Below are 13,824 nucleotides of genomic sequence, written 5' to 3' on the forward strand. Positions count from 1 at the left end.
AAGTGACAGAAGTGTCACTGCAGTACTTGCACTTAGGTCTGTGTTAAAGTTTGTCTGTGCTCTACTCATGTATAAATGACTCAAGCTGCAGCTCACTGTGCTGTCAACTTCAGCAGCAGAGAGACAGACTCAAAATTAAAGATGAAATAAATTCCCTTTGTTTGCAAGCTCACTTAAACTTGGGCAGAAGATTCTGATCTTGTGACCTTTTTCAGTGGAATCCTTAACTTACTGCTAAGCCAAAAGAATGCAAACATAATTTTATGATAGCAAGGTTGCTTACCTTGGTAATTAAAAAAGCCTCTTGCCTTCTTTTCGGTGTTGGTAGGAATGACTGTCCCAATAAAGAAGTTTGCAATGGCAACAAGGAGAACAATTAGAAGAATAACTTGAGCCTATTAATAGAAGCAAAAAGATTTTCTTGTTAGTTTTAATTTGTGTTGCTGTGGAGATGACTATACATTGTTATCTGTATGTGTTCCCTATGACAGGTTATTCTGTAGTTTTCCAAACTACCAGGAATCAAGTTAGCTGAATCAGCTAGTGACAACAGCAGATACTTTTCACTAAGGGAGCAATGAAATATGTAGTTATAATTTAATTTTATGTTAGTTTCTTTACAAGGAAAGGCAAATGGAACTGTAATGCATTAATATCAAGTATAAGACATTTTTATATTGTTATAAAATTTGTTTAGTTGCAGAGAGTTGTGACTTCAAGGGTTGTAATATTAAATTGTTTTCTGATCTCTTTTTCAAGGAGTTCTAGTCTCCATCACAGCAGAATGTAAAAATAAGGATACTGTTGAATCTGTTTTCTGGTCCTGATTTCAATAGCTATATTACACCCTCTAAAGTATTTCCATTTGAATTTGCATTCTGACCTTTTTTTACAGGTGAAGGAATAGCAGAAATCATTAGAGATTAAGGAATGGGTGACAAATAGAGATCTTCTGCTGAGCGGGGCTTGAAAGAGTACAGTGATAAAACAATATTTTACTACTGTTTATTCTGTCAAACTGCATCAAAAATAAGGGCAAAAGGGGCACTTAGCCAAGGCTCTAAATGAAGCCATGAATTATAAAAATCAATGTAACCAAGCTGTCTGCAGAACACAAACTTCTTCTTTGCTTTTAAATGTATGTTCAAGGAAGAGTGTGGAGTAATTGTGTTTTCATTGAATGTAATGATTAAACTGCTCTTGCTTTTAGAAAGATTAAGCATAAACTGAAACTGTGTGCCTCTGAAAATTCCACCTGTTGTGTAGCATTCCTCACACACAAATTCTGTACAGTAGGCTAAAATACCACTTGTTTTAATGTTCTTTTAAAGGTTTACCTTTGCTTCCCATTCCATGCCAGCAGCAGTGATGCCAAGAAGACAGACAACAGTTATGGTGCCTATGATTCTGATGTCATTGGACTCATCTACTATCAGAGTATCACTCTCCTGAAAGCAGTGAGAAATGTTAATAGAACCAGTATTTCTCTGCCCAACTGGTGGGATCAAGTAACAAGGTGAAGTAGAGAGCAGTGAGCTGTCAAAGTTGCAGAGATTTATGAGACCAAGTGTTTGTATTTCATGTTCCAGCTGGCCTTCTGCAGTTGGGGTTATTTGGCTGTCTAATTAGATGTCTGTTCCTCTTCTGATTTTGAGATTCTTGTCAAGAAATGTATGAAATATATTCATAAGGTAGAAATAATGGAGAAGCGCTCTGTGGCATCTTTAGACACACCAGCTTATCCCTGCTAAAAATGTCCCTCAAGCCTTAGCTAAAAAGTATCACCACTTAAACAAATATATTATGTAAAACAAATACCACCCCCTAAAAAAAGAAAAAAAGCCACACAAAACACAAAAAACCTAAACCAACTTAATCATATACCTGAAACATCTACATTTACCTTAAGAAGTTCCACAACTGTTTCAGCAAATCCAACTACATACATGGCAACTGCCACTGCATTGGCAAAGGCAAAGATAAGTCCTATAGATCCACCAAACTCTGGGCCCAGACTCCTTGAGATAAGATAGTATGCTCCACCTGCAGACAGAAATGATTGTTATTTTGGGACAACTAAATGCTCGGTTTTTGCTGTTTTTTTCCCCACATAACAATTACTGCGGAAATCTGTGCTTTCAGCCTCACAAATATAACTGAACCTTGCCCTATGTTGATAGAGGGCACTTACAGAAAAGCAATGTGCTTTGTACTGGTTCTGCCCTCAGACTTCTCAGTATGCCTTTCTATTGCAGAAATCTTTTAGTGCACATTAGCATGCAAAACTGGACCTTGTTATAATTTTTCATGATACGTGATATAATAACACAAAGGAGAGAGAACCTCACTTCCAGACAGGTTCTAACTTGCATGGATCTGTCCCAGTGTTAGCATGAAGGATCATGTTCTGTGGTACATTGTTTAAGTTCCTGCATAGTGATGCAGTAAATCTTTAATCTTTTTTGCATTAAGTTTATATACATTTTAATTTGCTGTTGATGCACTGAAAGAAATCACTCTAAATATATTTGCTTATTATTTCTTTGCTTATAACACAGTTATCTCAATTCCATTTATTTCTCTAATTAAAATCTGCAGATTTTTGTATTTTTCATGAGATCATAATCACTTACCTCCTCTTACTACTCCATTAGTGCAAATGGCAGACATGGAGATACCTGTCAATGTTGTTACTACTACACTCAGAGCAATAACTATGACTCCAAGACCTGAAAGATCCGAAAAAGAAAGTATATTCAAGTGTATTCCAGTACCTGTTGTGCTTAAATGACGTAGTAAGAACTTGCCATTTTCCAGAGAAGTTAGACCAGGCCAGATAGAACTTAAAGGCTCTGAAATGCACTAGAAATCTGTTTCATAAAATACCTGACATGCACTTTTACAGCGAAATCATTTACTCGTCTTCCAAGGAGTGGCTGAAATGTAAGGAGTGTTATAAAGAAGGCATTAAACTGAAGGCATCCACTGATGTGCATCAGTATTTAAAATGAGAGGAAGAGGTGTCTCCGTGCTCAGTTTGTTGAAGGATGTCCAACCTGGAATGCTCTGAATAGGAAAGACCAGCTGAGAGGTAAGAGCAGCCATGGAAAGCCAGCAGCCATCCCTCGCTGACAGCAGGCAGGAACACCTGAAATGTACTTCTCAGACTGAACTGAAATCTGTGGTTTATTAAAAGTGACTACCCAAACATGCCTTAAATTGTGATGAGAGGTGGCTAGAATTGTTACCTTCCAGTTCCTTTAGATGTACCACTTGGTTTATCGTCCCTCTGGTTTGTCTCACTCGGAAATAATACATAAATACCTTTTTGGGCTTGAAAGCATTAGTAACCCTAAGATTTTTACCTCCACGGACAAACCCATTAGTTGCTATTGCAGAAGTTGACAACCCAGTAATTGAGGTTACCATCGTGGCGAGGAGAATTATGATTACTCCAAGACCTGTCAGTAATAAGAAGATAAAATATTTTACTCATGTTCCATGTTTCCTACAAATCATTCTCTCTTTAAATTGAATTTTCAGGCCAGAATCAGAGCAATAAACTGAAAAGATGGTTTGTTGACCATTTGCAGCTTGCAGAACATTTTCATGGAGGCCATGACATGGTAGTAAATTATTCCCATCAGTCTTCAAGCAGTGATTCTTTGTGATAGGAGTACTCTAGCCAGAAATTCTCATGATTTTCAAAGGCTGGAGGAAATGAACAAACAAGTGTCCCTTGACATGGAAACTTATATCTACCTTTAACAGGCATCCTGGCTGTTTAAATGAGGAGATTGACACTTTAACCAGAGCTCTTGTAAGAATGCTACTGTCTTTCATCAGATAATTAAATAGTGAGTCAGAGGAAGATTCATAGTGCACCAGGACAAAGAGTCAGTCAGGCAGAGAGACAAAACCTGAGTGATGTCCTCATCTCCCTCTTTCCCTGCAAAAAGTGGTTTTAGTCTTAACACAGGACAAACATTTGAAAATGGAAATACTGCTTTTTAGATGCCATTTACTTTAACAGGTGACCTGTAATCTTAGAGAACTTAGAATATTCTTTTTTTTTTTAGCTGATATCACAAACTTGAGTGAAATAATCAAACATCTGAAGATCAGTGAAAGGTGATTAGTTACAGGTGAACTGGGTTTTAGTTTAAGCTATGCTCTGAAATCTGAGAACGTTTCCAGTCTTTGGTTATATGGTCAGGTTTCTGTTAACGATCAGTTTTTAGTTTTATCTGAACTTGCTAAGGCTTATGCATTAGCTGCCTTGTGTCTGTGAGGCACACAGGTGTTCAGTGTGGAACTGGAGAACATACATTGCCTGTAGCAATATTTATTGACCAGGGCTCATCCAGATTGAAATTTGGATCCGACAACTAACGCTGAGCAAGAAGTACTACAAACTGATTGATTTATCTGGTTTATTTCTACCTTCTGGCTTCCAGATCAGATTCCTGACTTCAGTTCATACTGGATGGTTATAGCCACCCAGTCCCTGAGTTCTTTGCTGCTTAAATTATAGCCATGTTATCACAGTCCTTTAAGACAGAACGATGTCATGTGCAAGACATAAATGACATATAACATGGTGTAGGATATTCAAAGTGATTTGAGCCTCTAATAAGTTATGTTTATCCTATTGATTTCTGAACTCTAACTGGTCATGCAGCTTTTTGTATGCAGGTCTGTATAAAAAGAAATCCAAATGGTCATTCCTTTTGGTCAGCTACCATTACACAGAAGGTTAAACCATGCAAATTTTGTGTCTGAGAAGTGGCTGAACATGATTTTTAATCAGCTGTTAACTCTTAAATTGAATAAGTTAGACATATTATTCTTAAAGTAGTTTTAAAATTATTTGGTAAGTGCATGTGCATCCTAAGGAGTATTTTTCAAGGATGTTTTATTGCATTTCACAATTCATGTAGTTAACATGTATATGATATATAGAGTTGCTAACTTGATAGTAACATCTTCATAGAAAGACTTTAATGCTAATTTTTAAAAAATATTGTAAGATTTAAGAATAAAAGTGCATAAAATGAAGTGACTTAACCAAAACATTGTCATATAACATAACATAATTGTAATATTCAGGGCCAGATTTTCAGGTAACATAAACTTGGTGTTTTTCCCTTCCTTTGGCTAACCATTCCAGATGCATGTAGTCCTCAGATGTTAGGTGAAAATACCAGACTAGTTTTGGACCTGGAATCTTGTCAGGACCATACTGTCCCTTTTTTCCCAGCTGATGATAAACACAGATCTTTGTTGAATGGTATTTTTTTCCCCTTGTAAGAGCTTTTGCCCAAGACAGCCTATCAGGATACAGAAATAATTGGGTTTGCTCTCTTTGGCCCTCTAATGATGGGGATATAAATGGTGCCCAGATGGTGGTTTAACTGACTCATTTAATTTCCATGTTAGTAGCAGTACCCAGTGAAATCCCTGAGCCTTGGTGATGATGAGCTTCCATCACTGTTCTCCTTAAGCAGCTTGGCTAGGGACTTAAAGCTCATTGCTAATAAGACATTCAGAAAATGCAATGAGAAATTATTCATATGGAATTTGACGTCTCATTTTGAGAAGTAAAACTAACCTCCTTGCATAACACATGCAACTTTAAAAAGCAACAGCAGAGCAATAAACTCTAAGGAAAGAGAGTCTGCTTATCAATGAGTTAAAGTGGTAAAATTAAAAGTGAAAGCAGAAAGGTTGTAACTGGTGTTGGTGCAAATTAATGTTAAAAATCTGATTAAAGCTTAGATTGAAAAGCAGGCATATGGCTCCTAAGTAAGTTGTTCCAAAATGAATTACTCTTGCCCATGGCTATTCTCACACCTCAAAACAAAGTAATACTTCTTGATGATCTCAATAAGTTACTAAACTGCCCTTAAAAACTAATTTTGCATGAAACCCCAGAGCAAAGTCTTGGCAATATTAAGATGCAGAAATTTCATGGCAAGGCATATAGTTATGAGTGCCCTGGGCTGTACGTGCTCATTTGGTATGCATCATAAAATCAGCAAGCACCCTTTTGTCAGGCACAGTGCTGGAGCCACGCATGGAGCACTGCAGAAGTACTGAAGTTCTCCTGCTTAGTTCTGGATCTTTTATTGTTGGGTTTCTTGTTTCTATTTATGTTTCTGTAAGTTTGTGGCTGGATTTTTTTACTTAATAAGCGTTTCCTTTGTTATTCTTTTTTTAAAAGCTCAGACTTGCTCAAGTGAAACTTCTATGAAGTTACTGTATTTTATTGGAAATGAGACTTCAACCATGCAAAATTTTGGAGATGTTTTGATTCAATGTTTCATTTCACTTCCATTAACAAGGAAGTGAATGACATTTATACCGATCTGATTTTGAACACTGAGTTTTATCCAAGCCCAGCAGAGTCAACGCTCCTTAATTTACTTAATGTTTCCATTCTGTGAGCATCCAAACTGGAATACCTGCCATCATGCCTTTGGATTGCGTTTTTTGCAACATCTGGGTGCCAGTCAAAGATTAGGGCCCCAACACTCCAGATTGAGGATCATGGATCACAGAGTGACAGTGCCATTGCAGGTCATGTTTCTGTGCTTCCCCAGAGCAGCAGCTCTAAAAAGGCAGTTGTACCACACAGAAATTGCACCTCATTGAGCTGCTCTTGTAGTGCTGGAGATTCTTGCAGCGTTGTGAGCATTTTCCTCTCTCACTGGTTTCATTGAACACTCAGCAACATACAGGATGGAGGCCTCGGGGCCCAGTCTCTCAGGGACTGGCATTTGGAATTTGGATTAATTAAATTGCACAATGAAGAAGCAAAGATACAGCACATAATGAAGTGGACTTAGTTAATTTATATGAAAGCTACAGTAGAGTTTTTTAAACTTAGTCTTTCATAGTACACTAGTATCTAGTACTGTTCTGCAGTTAAAAATAACGAAATCCTGATGAGATGAGACCTCCTTCCAGTTCTGTTTTCATCCTTGCAGAGAAGTGTGAAGAAGTGTTGTTTTTAATATGTAGATGACAAGGTTTGGGTTTCACAGATAAGCAAAGTGTGAACTCTTAAAGGTTAACTCTGTACTCACATATTAGAAATTGGCCCGAGTCATAAAGTTTACATCTGTTACAGGATCTAAATACAAATTTCACTAAAGCTTAGAAATATTCAAATGTGATGATCATATGCATAGTTAACAGATCTGTGCCTCTAAGCAGTAATTTGGCTGTGAGTCTGGAAAATTCCAATAGTTTGGAGGATTAATGTCTTTTACCTTGGCAAACATTTGAAAACGTTATTTAGTTCAACATGCAAATGCACATCTCAGATTATATATTAATCATGATCATGTATAGTTTATCCTCTTTATCCCTTCACTGTTGAAAATGATATTAAATAAGATACATACCAATTCCTGCTTGACCTACAATCCAGGAAAGTCGAATAAAGAGCATCACACCCCAAATATTAAGCATGCATCTTACCTAGGTTTTAAAGAAAAAATACTGCATTAGTGCAATGTTGAAAGTAGTGTTAACAACCAGAAGCATGACAGAGTACATTTCAGGCATTTAAAAAACACCCCAAACATCCCTGAAGTCCATCTCCCACTCTTAATTCTTAGAAGACCTTAGTGTAACAGAACTGATTTTATTTGCTTTTAATTCTTTTGTTTAGAAGTGCAGGTAAGTTTCTCACCAGCACACCCTTCACCCATCCGAACTTGACAAATCCTGCTTTGTTTTCTTCTTCCTTGCTGGCTGCTGTCTCATCTCCAGCTGTGCTCTCTCCATTAGCCATTCTCTCCACTGAGCCAGTGCTCACAGCGATGTTCTGGAGAATCACACAGAAAACAAACACGGTTTTGTGCAAAGCAGAGGACACCTGGCTGCATAAGAGAGACACAGGAGAAAGGAATTCCAAAGAAGATCAGGTTTTACTGCCTCTGGAGTAGAGAGCAATATTCTGCTTACACCAGGCATCAGCAGGTGGGCTTGCTAACAGGGAGAAAAGATGAAAGAACTGCTTAAGTAGAGTAAATACATTATTGTCTGTACTTAAGTGTTTTTATTGTGAACTATTCCACATACATATTGTGTTGATATGTAAGTAGAGCATCTAAGATAGTGAAAGGCTCCTGGCTGGCCTCTGCATGCTCTTGCAACAATTTATGAATAACTCCAAGTGTAGAAGGAGGGATAATTGCTCAATAGTGAAAAGAGACTGAGCTGAGTGCTGCATGGTGAAGTTATGTGATGAACTCCAGTGTTTTCTGTTGGATAAAGTAAAAACATAACTGCAGCAGCAGATGGGTAACATATTGCTGAAAACAGTTAAAGAAATGCCAGTGAAATGTAGTAAATGATAATCCTTTCTGTGTTTTAGCCACCTCTGGTGTAACCATAGTAGATAGGATTGCTGTATTTGTGGTGTAACCAGAATAATAGTCCAGAATTTTAGATTGTTCATATTCGGTTAGAAATATAAATCTGTATTTTATCTCTTCAGCTCTTCTGCCCCAGAATCTTTGAGGCAATTTAGCACCATGATATGTTTCTTCTGGCTTGAATAGGAATTAGTCATGGTGCTGAGGTTTATACTCTTTGTCACTGCTGTTTTTAATTTCTTTTTTTATCTTATTCAGAGCTCTCACTGGTTCTGGGAGCAGCTGGCATTAGGTTAGCTATTGCCAGATATTTTCTGGGTCCTCTGCAAAGGCCTTCAGGAAGGACCAAGCCCCTTGCCATAGTCTGGCAGAATCAGGAGTGGGTACCACTTCTGGAGAGGAATGAAGGTGCTTTTAAGGTTTGGAGGTTAATGAAGATATTTCCAGATTAACCAAGCAGGTCAAGGAGGAAAAACATCTGTAATTCTGTGAAACATCTGAGATTTTTCATCGTGGTTGACCTTAAGACTGTTTCTGTATTTTGTCCGTGAACTTAAAAATACCCAACATGCAAACCCAAAACAGACATAAAGGCCAACTGAATATGCCTTTTACACTAATATCTGGACCTGCCCCTCATGGATGGGGGCTCTAGTCATGATGATGTAGAATGCCTTTGACACAGTAAATCCAGGACTGTGCTCACAAATGAAAAATAAGTGACTGGATAATACATTTTGACATGGACTAAACTTGGTGCCTGCAGCCCTGTTGGCCCTAAGTGAAATGGGAATACAAGATCTGTTGAAAGCCTATGACTTTGAGCTCCTGAGTTACTTAGATACTTTTGACAATTCTTACCCTGAAATAATAATGGCTGTGTCTGCTCAAAATACGGTAAATGATTAAAGTGAGTTAAGGAAGATCAGCAGAATAATATGAGGGTTTTTTGCTACAGTGGTTAGAAATTCAAAGACAAAAAAATTGAAAGGGTTTGGTCTTTGTACTTGAAACAAGTTGTTTCCTCTGTACTTTGAATTAATTTGTGCTCTCTATGCCATTATCATAAATTATGGCCTTAAACCTTCCATAAATGCATTTTAAATTGGCGTGCTTTAGTGAATGATTGGTTATTTACCAAGCAGCTGTACCTGTGCTACTCATGCATTAAGGATGTGGAATAAAAGTGACAGAACATTTTGAAAAGCGACTAAAATAAAAAGTTAACTGCTTAAAAAAAAATAAAAAAGAACTAACCCAAACATTTTCCTTTCTTGTTTCAGAATGGTTTAGTCTTCATCTCTCCTGGGGCTAAAGATGATGAGCTCATCAAGTCTCCATAACAAGTGTGGAGAATAGCCAAGAGGAAGAAAGGTTAGATTATTTCTTATGTAGAGTAAATATTAAGCCCAAGTAATTATCAGCAGCCATCAGCTGTGAAGTAGCACTTAGACTATTTTTCAGAGATTTAATTGGCGATTTGTGGCTTAATATGTGCAAAAAACTGACATGTCTTGGTAAAAGATGACACACATTTGACTCCAGCAGTGTGGAAACTAGATATTTGAAGTTCCTTTCAGCCTGCTTTACATTCTGACATTTGAAAAATTGCATATTAAAAAAAGTATTAAATATTAATATTTATCTTCTGATGTGAAGCCCAGCATCAAAACACAATGGGAATGGTTATGTGATGTTTAGCAATCTGAAGTCAAACATATGCCACTTCTTATCAGAATCTGGCAATGGGCTTGTGACAGTATAGTTGTCTTCAACAATCTAAATTTCAAATTGGGGGTGAGGGGGGTGGGATTGCCTTGGGGTGTAGTGTGGTAAACCCAGATTTTAGTGTTAAAGTAAAATAGAGCATCCTCTTCAGAACTGCACCTCGGGCTATTGTGTAACCCTTGTACCTGCTCAATGGGGCATTTCATCCCCTCCTTGCTGGTGGCCAGAGCTCCTGCTGCAGGCAGGGGCTGCAGGCAGGGCCCCTGTCCAGCTGCTCATACATATCTTATCCTCCTGATAGGATATGTATCCTCCTTTTCATACCATCCTAATTCCCTTCCCTACTAATCTGCTATTTAGTGACCTTGTGTTTGTTTATTCTTCAGAATAAGCTCTGCAGACCAAAGTGATTTGCCCAAGGTCACCAAGGGAGACCCAGGACAGCCAGGCACAGACTCCAGCCCTGCTAATGGTGCCTCGTTTGTTCCAGGGCTGTGCTCAGTGGCTCCCACACCAGGGCCACAACTCACATAAGGAAGGGCACAGCAGGTTGCCAGTGTAACAAAAATCCCATTACCTCTGACATTCACCTTCCTGTTTTGAAAGGCATAAGAGTATCCTTCTGTAAGCTGAATTCTGGAAAAAGTATGGAAATGACCAAGCTAGATGATGCTCTTTTCTCTTCCCTAACAGTCCCAACCTGTGAAGCAATTCTCCCTTCATTTCATTCAGTGATATCATCTGCCTTCTTTTTAACCTTCTCTAAGTGAAAACCTTAAAAAAAATTAAACAAAGTTATTTAATTTTGTTTAAAATATACAAACCTTTGAGAGATGCAGTGTTAAAAAACATGGAATTTTCTGGTTATGATCAAAACTGAAAATTCCTTAATATGCTTATGTTCAGTACCTGATCATTCAGCATTATGTTCAAAGCCAAGACACTATTTTACTCCTCTCTGGCCACTACTGAAGTAAATTATTTCTATAAGAGGAAGTTTTCTTCTGGGCATAGAATTGTGTTTAGTCTCTTGAGCAGCAGTTTGTACATCTGCAAATGAATACGGATACCAAATTCATATTTTTTTCCTTTTATATCCACTTTGCATTCGTCTTTGGAAATGCTTCTCCCTTCCATGTAAGCCATTTTACACAGGTCTGTGGAGACCTTAATTTAGGTAAGTTAGGCCAAGGCTAGGAAGCTGCCCTAATAAGATCCTAAAGAATTGGGTCCTAATTTGCTAATGGCTATTTTTCTTCTTGATTTCATTAGTTTATATTACCCTCCTTAGGACAGGTGAATCTGCACAGAGTGGAAGTCTGAACAAGATCTGGACCAGCATCCAAAAATCAGATGCTTGTCCAAATTATTCAGACCTCAGAAGTATGTAAAACTGAGTGGAATGGGGATGAGAGCTTGTTTTCTCTCAAAATTTCTCATTTCACAATTGGCCAACACAGAAAAAAGAATGGGGATTTTTGCTGCATATTGGCACTTTTAGTCTCAGCTTGACTATAGCAATGATCTCTCTCCAGCCCTGCCTTGATAAGCGGACAATTAAGAAACTCAAAAAACGTTTTTGATTCTGAAAGTAGCTGTATCCTGTGTCTCTGCTTTTTACAGAGAACTTGGTATTGTGGCTTAAGGGGGAAGATATAGTTTATGAAGTCAGTAGAGTAACGTATTATTCCACTGTTTTGCAGTAGGTCTTTTAGTAGTTTAACTGTTTCAAAGTGCTTAATCTATTTGTTCTTGCCACAGAAGTTCTTATTACAGCTTTCCATGCTATTTGGTTTTTTTCCACATAGGGTAATCAACCCTTAAAATATCTAGATAGGTGATTAGACAGCAAAATTCACCTATCTGAGACACTAACACAGAAATTAGTGGAAATCTGGTATTTGAGACTTAATATTATCAACTTCTCAAATTCTTTCCAGAATGGAAGTTTTCAACGTGCAAACCCCAGAGGATCATACCTGACAAATGTATATTCTTCTGCAAGTAGCCATGGGGGGTGACAAAAGTGAGGATTATCATGATAAAGGGCATGTTTTGGTATTTCATTATTCACTTACTGTGGTGTATACGTGGAAAAAGTGGAGCAAACTGGAAGAGTCTGCTAAGGGGAAGGGGGGTTTTTCCCCGCAAAATGCATATATATCAATAGTAAATGCCTACAGTGGGTCCACCAAAAATAGGTCTCTCTGAAGGAGAGAGGAGAAACAGCTCTACAAAATCATTCAAAGGTAGGTTAGACAGTTGTATTCTGTTTTATAGTTCTCTCTGTAAGTGTATTTTACATGGATATAGCCCCATCTGTTACATGAGCAAAGTCTAAACAGCTCTTCCATTGATAGATTAGGAGGAATTTAGCCAAATCATTCCTCCATAAATGCTTTCTCTGTAATCATTCAAGAAGCTCTTCAGATTCATTCCAAATTCATTGGAGTAATGAGTCTGAAGGCCTACATTCATTCACTGAATCATCACCTGAAAACTCTTGTCTGCTATCCCTCTTCTGAGCAAACACTCTCAGCCTCAACACCCTTGTTCTGGATTCTTTTTTGCAGTTGGAATGGTTTGTTACAGCAATAAATAGGGAGTGCTTGGATTTCTGATTGAGATTGCATTTGTTGCACATAATCTTTTTTATAACACTTATATTTGTTAATGAGTACAGCGGAGGAATCTGTCAAAATTAGTTATGCATTGATGTTAAATTCAAGTTTAGAATAACTGTGAATTGTGTAGCCTGATTAAATTATGAATTGACATTTATCATCTGCCATCCTAACTCTTACATGGAACAGAAGAGATTAAGTAGATCCATACTTTTAGACAAGATTAAGCAATGTTTTTCTGTTAATCAAGTACCTTATGACCACCTTTTAATAAAAATCTTTGCTTTGATCAGGATACAGAGCAGCAAGCAGACTGCAGCTACGAGAGGAAATATGGTAATTACTTGTACTTTTTCTCTTGGGCAAGGTCCATGAATCTAAGGACCTTCTCATATTAATAAGCAGAATTAACAGTCTGGAAATAGAATAGAGAAAAATTGTATCTTTCCTTTTCACTTACCTTTGCCAGTTGTTCATGAATTTCTAATAAGCTTGGTCTGTTGAGCTTATTCCCACTGATGCTGCCAGTGTTTCTATAATAATCAATTTTGGGAACTGGGTCCATTGTGTTATGGCCAAAAGTTTGTAGATAATACATTTTAGTGTGAGTATCATAGGGATGTAAACTAGCTTCTGTTTTCTCTGCATTTTGAAGGAAATTATCATATAATTCTCTTTTTCCTGGTCTGTAACTGATTCTTAGTCTGTTCTGTGTTTCATCAGTAAAAGATGTTTCTTCATAATGTGGTGGGTCAGAGCCCACATCCTCTTGGGCTGTTTCGTTGTTGTCATGGCCTTCATTAATTATGTTAACTTGAAACCGATTTGCATTTGGATCCGAGAATACATTTGGTGCATTGTTCATGGACATCTTCAGGGATGCTGCAGACTCAGGTCACTGAGCCCTTTACTCTTCTGTGGCTGCAGCCAGTTAGTAGCAGCTACAGCAAAGGGTTTACTGCTGTTTCATATGAAATTTTTACTCCTCGAGTAATGAAGTTCTGAGAATTTTCTCTTGAATGTCTAAGCAGGCTTCCTAATGTTGTCTGCTGTTTTTCTGCTATAAAAGATATAAATAAAACATT

At 37.6% G+C, this 13,824-nt stretch overlaps 1 protein-coding gene across 4 annotated transcripts in view; it reads right to left on the minus strand.

Moving 5' to 3' along the window:
- The window catches only part of SLC12A1 (solute carrier family 12 member 1), a 46,954-nt gene that overhangs the window by 31,193 nt on the left and 1,937 nt on the right, over window positions 1-13,824 (minus strand). For 2 of the 4 annotated variants that reach the window (XM_032700215.1, XM_032700216.1), the window contains exons 2-8: window positions 13,200-13,799; window positions 7,700-7,834; window positions 7,410-7,485; window positions 3,366-3,461; window positions 1,904-2,043; window positions 1,338-1,448; window positions 284-395 (exon numbers count right to left, since the gene is read on the minus strand). In XM_032700215.1, the coding sequence (XP_032556106.1) occupies window positions 284-395; window positions 1,338-1,448; window positions 1,904-2,043; window positions 3,366-3,461; window positions 7,410-7,485; window positions 7,700-7,834; window positions 13,200-13,610 (1,081 nt within the window). In that variant the 5' untranslated portion in view covers window positions 13,611-13,799. Of the gene's footprint in view, window positions 1-283; window positions 396-1,337; window positions 1,449-1,903; window positions 2,044-2,633; window positions 2,730-3,365; window positions 3,462-7,409; window positions 7,486-7,699; window positions 7,835-9,644; window positions 9,740-13,199; window positions 13,800-13,824 lie in introns of those variants that run through there. The other 2 variants (XM_032700217.1, XM_032700218.1) reach the window with 2 other exon arrangements.

The sequence above is a fragment of the Chiroxiphia lanceolata genome, chromosome 12 (genome assembly GCF_009829145.1).
Source record: "Chiroxiphia lanceolata isolate bChiLan1 chromosome 12, bChiLan1.pri, whole genome shotgun sequence".
In the NCBI taxonomy this organism is placed as follows: Eukaryota; Metazoa; Chordata; class Aves; order Passeriformes; family Pipridae; genus Chiroxiphia; species Chiroxiphia lanceolata.